This window comes from Emiliania huxleyi, assembly GCF_000372725.1.
Source record: "Emiliania huxleyi CCMP1516 unplaced genomic scaffold EMIHUscaffold_88, whole genome shotgun sequence".
In the NCBI taxonomy this organism is placed as follows: domain Eukaryota; phylum Haptophyta; order Isochrysidales; family Noelaerhabdaceae; genus Emiliania; species Emiliania huxleyi.
In genome coordinates, this window is record NW_005195441.1 from 39,810 (window position 1) to 47,474 (window position 7,665).

General features: G+C 64.8%; 2 protein-coding genes across 2 annotated transcripts; one reads left to right on the forward strand and one right to left on the reverse strand.

Moving 5' to 3' along the window:
• Positions 1-3,525: 3,525 nt before the first annotated feature.
• Positions 3,526-5,718, forward strand: EMIHUDRAFT_219784 (hypothetical protein; the record flags this gene model as incomplete). The annotated part of the gene is made up of 4 exons (XM_005758110.1): positions 3,526-3,696; positions 3,767-4,111; positions 4,184-5,161; positions 5,185-5,718. The coding sequence occupies 4 exons, from the start codon at positions 3,526-3,528 to the stop codon at positions 5,716-5,718; spliced, it is 2,028 nt and encodes a 675-aa protein (XP_005758167.1).
• A 253-nt stretch (positions 5,719-5,971) lies between these two features.
• On the reverse strand, positions 5,972-7,336 carry EMIHUDRAFT_453598 (hypothetical protein; the record flags this gene model as incomplete). The annotated part of the gene is made up of 5 exons (XM_005758111.1): positions 5,972-6,250; positions 6,362-6,529; positions 6,685-6,834; positions 6,965-7,117; positions 7,265-7,336. The coding sequence occupies 5 exons, from the start codon at positions 7,334-7,336 to the stop codon at positions 5,972-5,974; spliced, it is 822 nt and encodes a 273-aa protein (XP_005758168.1).
• Positions 7,337-7,665: the final 329 nt, after the last annotated feature.

Here is a 7,665-nt window from a genome sequence, read left to right on the forward strand (position 1 = left end):
CTCACGGCGCCGCTCGGCTCGGCCCTCGCCGCGGCCGAGGAAACCGCTGCTCTCTCTCTTCACACGCCTGCAGGGTGTGAACAGGTGCCGCTCGGCTCGGCGCTCGCGGTGGAGGACTTGCTGGGCTGGAGGGCCACGCCGCAGCCTGGAGAGAAGAGAGGCGAGTCGAGCAAGGGTAGTAGAAGCAGTAAGCAGCTCCTCCGCGCTCCAAGAACGGAACCCCTTCTCTCACGCCCAAGCGACCCAGGAGGCGTTGCTTAGATCCACACCCCCTAGGGACCGGGGCGAGGGAAGAGACTATCGTTACTATCGAGAGACAACTACTTACTGGCACACCGCCTGTAGTATACTTAGACACACACACACACACACACCGCTCACCCACGCGCACTGGGCCTTGCACTTTAAATGCCGTGGGGCTCCTGTCGTCAGACGTGGAGACGCGAGGGCTTCCCCCCCCCTTGCCCCACCACCTCGTGTGTGTGGAGAAGTTTACCTTACCTTACCTTACCCTACTATAGGCGCGTCGTGGGCGACGGGCGGCCGCGCGTGCCTGCAGTGCGCCATCGTCTTGCTCGGGATGGTACCGTCGCTGCTGCGGCTGCCGACGATGGGGGTGGTCCTCGGCTCGCCTCGCAACTCGGCTCCCACAAAAGAAGTACGATCGCGTGCTTCTCTGTTAGGTGATCCTCGCCGCGCAGATCGTCAACGGGCGGCTGCTCCCCTCGTTCTGGTGTCCCTGCGCGCCCCGAGAAGACCCGCGAGACGACGCCCCGGGAGATTACGGGAGATTAGGCTCCTGCTCCCCTTCGTCTCGGCGAGCCTCGCTATCTGCCTCAACGACCGGGGCATCATGGGCGCCGCGCTTCCGGCGGCGGCGGGCCTCCTCCCGGCCCATTGCGCCGAGGCTGTTCGCCAATTAGTACATGAATCGACTACTCAGCAGGCGGGCCTCCTCCCGACCCTTGCGCCGAGCCTCGCCGCGTCCTTCTTCCTCGCGAGCATGGTCCTGTTCGGCCGGTCTGCAGACGACGGCGATTCGGACCTGGAGCAAGGGGAGGCGCCCCGCGAAGCCCGAGTAGTGCTGTATAGTAGAGTAGGCGCGACCTTCACTCCAGAAGACGTCTGGCCCCTATCCCACGCCCCCAAGCGACTAGTGATTGAAGCCCCCCCCCCCCCCCCCCCGCGCGCCCGAGCGCACGCGGAGGTGACTGTGTGTGTGGAGACACGCGCCTTGGGTTACCCCACCTCTCTCACCTTAGGCCGTCACCTCCCTCGTCCCCGCCGCGGGGGCGACCGTCGCCGGCTTGGCCGCCGTCGCCGTGCTAGTGCGGCGCGCGCGCCGTGGGGCGTGGTGAGCGCAGACGTACCCCACCAAAGTGGTTCCTTGATGCCTCGGACCCTCGATCGGACCCAATCCATGCGTAAGCTAGCAGCTGGCGCAAAGAGAGCCGGTTAGTTGGCTGAAAGAAAGAGAGGAGCCCGACCCCGAGCTCGGTTGGTGAGAAAAGAGAAAGAACACCCTGGCCCCTGAGCTCGCATGTCACCCGCACCTTGCCGCGAATCGGGCCGTCAAAGGTGTAGACGAAACCAGTATCAGGCGAGCCCTCCATGAACGTCTGCAGCACCAGCTGACCCTATCCAGTGCTCAAGTGCTCAAGACACAGAGCTCACACTCTCTCGCTGATGCAAGATGGCGGAGGCAGGAGGGGCCCCGGAGGGGCGGAGCTCGCTCGCTCAGCGCGCCGGCGACGCAATCGTGAAAAATGAGGGATGTTCAGTTCGCTGCGCAGTGAGTCCGCAGACTAAAGCCATGATGCGGCTCTCGAGAGAGCACACGGTACTAATAGCGTAATAGGACGAGAAATGTGAAAACGCCGGAATTCGGGCGAGTATTCTCGCTCGGCACACGAGCCTTATCGCTTTTTCTTCTTTTCACGTGCCCAGTGTTGTGCGGCGGGACGTGACAGTGTCATTTCATGCGGCTGCTCGGCAATCGCCCCCGGGCCCGACACTCAGACCCGACAGCTTCTCAACTTCAAGAGCGCTCGAACGAGAGCCGTGAGGGATGGGCTTGCTCCGCAGAAGTAAGCCGGGCAAGTCCGTCTCGCTGCAGGAACAGCAGCTGAAGCCAGATAATCCGGAGCTTGACGACGCGATAGCGAAGCGGCAGGACGATGCGGCCGACGCGGAGATGGGCTCTGCGGCAAGCAAGCAAGCCCGAGGGCGAAGCAGCTGGTCCATTATGTCCAGCGGGCGGAGCAGTCGGCCGACATCTCTCGGATCGTGGCGGAAGCCAGGCTCGCCGCCCCATCGGCACAGGGCGACCCGAGCCAGGAGTGGCAGATGGGGCAATGGCTAAACTCACTCGGGCTGAACGACGCCATCGCCGCCGCGCTCCTCTCGCCAATCTCGGCCGACGCATCACTGGCGCTCGATTCGGCCGACGCATCGCTGGCGCTACCCTTCGTGCGCGCGCTAGGTAAGCTCGGCTCACGCGAGTCGGTGGCCGCGCTCCTCCGCCAGGCTGGTCCTCACCTGCTCGACCGCATCGCCGACGCTGTTTGGGACGGCGCGTCGACCCTCATCGCCTCGGGCGGCGCCACCGGAGCAGAGCTACACGCAAAGTTCGTGCAGGAGGGCGAGTCTTTCACCATGTCGTACGGAGGGCTGGACACCTTCTTCGGCGGGCTGGAGGGCCTGATTGGGACGCCCAACCCCAAGCTGCGGGAGGCGATGAAGCGGGAGCACTGTGACTCGGCCGATTCCGGGCTCCCCTTCATCGCGGGCAACTATGGGACAACGACGACGGCGAAGACGGAGTATCACTTCGTGGTCGACCCGGAGCACACCGACTTTGGGCCGGGCAGTAAGCACCCGTGGCCCGAGGACACCAAGCTGCGCGAGAGGGAGGACACGCGCAGCCTTTGCCGCAAGCCCCGCCCGCTCTCTGACTTTGCGATCGACTTGCAGCGGGTCAACGAGCAGCTTGCGACGCAGGACTGCACCTCGCTCTGCGATGAGGAGTTCTGGGGAGCGCGGCTGTACACCGAGCCAATGTTCATCAAGTGAGCCACCGCTGCGCCGGCTCCACCTCCCAGCCAGCTCCCAGCCCCCCCACTCAGCCAGCTCCCAGCCCCCCCACTCAGCCAGCCCACAGCCCCCTCCCCACCCCCCCTCCTCCTCTGACCCCGCGCGCAGATACAACGCGATCCTGCGCGGCCTGGGCGGGAAGGCTCCCTTTTTCGTGCAGAAGCTGGAGCAGCTGTGCTTGGGCAACAACTACACGACGACGCTGCACATCATCAACTCATCGTGCGTCAAGCTCTCCAAGATCATGACCGCGCAAAAGGTCTACCGCGGCGTGAGCGGCGGCGTGCTGCCGAGCGAGTTTTGGGCCAAGAACGAGTGGAACGTCGCGGGCGGCGTCGAGTTCGCGTTAACGTGACCACGCTCGACAAGGAGGTGGCGCTCCACTACGGGGGGAGCGGCGGGGCGGGTCTCTGCTTCGAGATTCAGATGGGGATGGTGGATCGCGGCGCCTCGCTCTCGTGGCTGAGCCAATACCCTCACGAGTCCGAAATCCTTTTCGCCCCTATGACGGGACTCGAGGTGCTCGGCACGAGGGTGGAGAGCGGCGTCATCGTTGTCGAGACGCGCCTCTCGGTCAACCTCACCGCGCTGACCATCGAGCAGGTCGTCTCCGAGAGGGGAGAGAGGTCAGAGCGATCGGATACGAGCGATGCGGTCGAAATGTTGTTCATAGGTCGTCTCACGGCGGCGCAAGCTGTGCATGGACATGTGCGAGTCGATGCAGCTCGAACTGGCCCACGAGATGACGCAGACGGCGTGGTCCGAGCTCAGGGAGCTCACCGACGGGGCGGAGGCGGCCCTCGATCTGCCCGGCTATGCGAAGAGCGTGCTGCGAGACATGCTGGCCGAGTCGACATCGCATCCGCCCGAGCACTACAACAACGAAGCCAACATGCTGATGCGAATGAAGGATGCGGTGCAGGCGAAGAACGCGGTTAGCGATTTGCCTAACAGATGGGAGCGCGTGCAGATGGCGGCGCCCAACCTGCCGGCGCTGCTGTCGGCCACGGACCTCAACGTGAGGTCGATGAAGAGCAACCTCAAGGCGGGCGGCGCAGGTGCTCTTTCCGTGCTCATGTGCTGCTCGCAGGCGCTGCACAGCCTGAAGGCGAGCGGCGAGGAGATGGGGCCGGAAGGCGCGGTGTACCTCGGCCACGGCATCGCGGGCGCCACCTCGATCACGGAGCTCGACGTGTCGAACAACAAGCTGTGCGGCATCGAGGCCGCAGATGAGCGGGAGGCGTACAACGGCACGCACTTCGGCACCTTCTGTAAGCTGCTCGCCAAGAACTCGAGCCTCACCAGCCTCGACGTGTCGGCAAACTACATCCTGGCCGACGGCACCACGGCGCTGTGCGCCGCGCTCGCCGGGAACAAGCGGCTCAAGACGCTCAAGCTCAACGACTCGGCGATGCAAGAGGCGGGCTGGATCGCCCTCGCGAGGATGGTCGAGGACGCGCCCTCGCTCTTGGTGCTCGAGGCCAACTGCAACCTCGAGTTGATGCGCCCTGCCGAGATCCCAGCCGTCGCCAAGGCCATCGCCTCGGCAGTGGGGCGCAGCAAGAGCCTCACTAGCGTCGACCTCTCCTCGCAGGAGTGGAAGAATGGCGAGGCCAGCGGCCTCCTTCCGCAGCTGCTGGACTGCAAGTCGCTGGCCACGCTCAACCTCTCCTGCGCCGAGTGCGGGCCCCACATTGGCGCGGGCCTGGCGCAGCGCCTGAAAGGCCACCCGGCGCTCACCAGCTTGCAGCTCGACTCCTGCGAGCTGGGGTCGGGCGCGCTGCCCATCTGCGCCGCCGTCGGCGACTGCGGCCTCACTGAGCTCAACCTCTCCAGCAACGAGCTGGACGCGGCTGCTGCCAACGCGCTCGGCGAGGCGCTGGCCAGCAGCGTGACGCTCAAGAGGATTGACATCCAGTCTAACCTGATCGAGGAGGGCGGCGTGGCGCTGGGCAAGGGCCTCGCCGCCAGCACGTCGCTGACGGAGCTTGAGCTCAGCGACTGCGCGCTGGGCGACGAGGGCGGCGCGGCCGTCCTCGAGGCGCTCAGGGGCAACACCACGCTCCAGGTCTCAAGATGAGCGACAACAAGTTGAGCGCGGGCGTGGCTCCCGCGCTGCGCGCCATCGGCGAGAGCACCTCGCTGACGCAGCTCGACCTGTCGGAGAACAAGCTGGGCCCCGACGCGTGCGCTGACCTCGCCGCCGGTATCGCGAAGAATGCGTCGCTGCGAGAGCTCGAGCTGAACTACTGCGCGCTCGGCGCCGGCTGCGCCGCGCTGGGCGACGCGCTCAAATCGAACTCGACGCTCACGTCGCTAGAGCTCAACGACAATGGGATCATGAAGGCCGAGGCCGCCTTGCTGAGGGATGCCTTTCGCCGCCGCGCGGAGCGGCTGCGCAAAGAGCTGGACGAGCGTGGCGAGAAGGGGAAGAAGACGTGGACTATTCAGGTCGACCAGACGCACAAGTTTACCGGGCGTGACCTCGACCTCGACGACCTCAACCTCGACCTCGACGACCTCGACGCGTCGAGGACCTCGGACGCGAGCAGTTCGTTCGCCAGACGTGTGAAGAGGACGGCGCCTGACGGCGAAGCCTGCTCACGGACCGGTCTGTTCAATTAGATGCACATCAAGAAGCTACCAGCGCACTTGGCCACATTGTTTGGCCCTGAGGTCAGATCCTTCTCCACTGTTGATGGTAACACTTGTCTACTCGCTGGAGCCGAGCAGGAGGGCCCGGCGCACAACCCCTGGTCAACTCACCCCCTCCACATCTCCCGTACGGCTCTCTCTGCATAGAAAACAACAGCGGCCGCGCGTCACCGACCTCTGTGAGCCTGTGTATGCCCAGACATGCGCATCATAGCATCGTGCATTATGGAGTTGTCGGAATGATACAACACAAGTCGTACAACGAGCTGCAACAATACATCAAATCGTACAGATGGAGCATGACAAGCGACACAGGTGACGAAGAACTTTGCCTTTTCAGGGAGACAGCGCTGCGCGACGGCGCTGCTGCAACGCTGAAGAGCTGCAGCATGCAACCCGTGTGTCGCAAGCCGCGCCTCCCACCCTGGTCGGAAGCGGCGAGGCAGCGGGAGCGTCCCGTCCCGGCCGGCGTCGCCTCGATCGGCAACGCCGCTTCGGCGTCCTGGGGGCTGCACGCCGCGAGGTGCGAAGGGGTGGTGGCTCCGCGTCTCCCTACCTAGAATAAGGGAGCACAAACGCGCGCGGGGCCCGTCGAAGGGCCTCAAAAGAGGACCGTGAGCGCGACGCCGAGAGGGATCAGCACGAGGCCCAGGACGAGGAGAGCCGAGGAGATAATGGAGAAGGGCGAGGCGCGCCGGTCGGGGAAGAGCTTGAAATAGGCCCAGCAGGGGAAGGCGAAGGCGATCGTCGAGCCGCACACGGACCCGATCAGGTCAACGACCTAGTTAATTAGTGCAAGGCATGGTGAGCTCCTCCCCACGCACACAATGGTGGTGTGGCTAGGGAGACCTCTCGCACATCAGTCCACGTCGTAAGACTAAGACTGGGTCGTGGTGGGGTGTGTGTGGGGCGGGGGGGGGGAGAGGTCGTCTCGACCTTGCCGATGTCGTCCAGAACAAGCCCGATCAGGGTGGTGAAGGCGATGAAGCCGAGGGTGATCGCGACGCGGAGGCGCTGCGTCTCGAACTTGCTGCCGAACGAGTAGGTGCGCAGGCGGAGGAGCTCGCGCTGAATGCGGCTCCGGTCCTGCCGCGTCGCCAGCACACATCTCGGCGTCAGGGTCTTGAAGATACGGCAGCTCGTGTGCTACCTTAGCGTATTCGAGGCCGCGTGTGGCTATACGAGGGCTACGAACACAGCGCGAGCAGCGTTGAACGCGGTTCGTGAGAGCCCACGTTTGCTGGCCGGAAGACTTCGGACCCGCTTTCGCATCTAAGTGGCCCCGCTCCTCCGGGAGAGCCACGGACTTGCGGGTGAGGGACGACACCAGAGTCGTGTCCTTGGACTCAATCTCGCCGACGGACCCCGCCTAATACATGTATTAGTCAGGAGATCGCCGTCACCTCAACAAGTAGTGGTTGCCCTGTCCTCGCCGATTGACCCCGCCTGGGTGTGTATGTTAGGCAGGTGATCACCGTCGATGAGGTGTGTGGCGCCCCTGCACGCGCCGACGGACTCTTGCCTGGTCCTGCAGGCAGGCCACGTTCGGGCAGCAGCAGCGGCCAAAGGTGGCCAAGGCGGAGTCCATGGCGTTGCGCGTGGCTGCCACGGGCGCGGCGGGGTAAGGGGGGGGGGGGGGGGCCCCCCGGGGTGTGAATGGGGCCCTAAGTGGGTGGGTGGGGGGGTGGGGCAAGGGAAGAATGGTGTGGGCGGGGCCCCCCCCCCAAACCCCATGTTGGGGTAGGAAAAGATGACGACGAGGTTCAGCCCGACTCGCGCGATCGCGACAGGCACCTATTCCCCCCTAGGGCCCCCCGTGGAGGGGAGGCCCTCCCCGTAAACACAGGGCGGCTGCCCCTGGCCCAAAAAACGGCCCGCTTTCTTCGGGTACCCGTCGACAATTTTTGACGGCCCGGC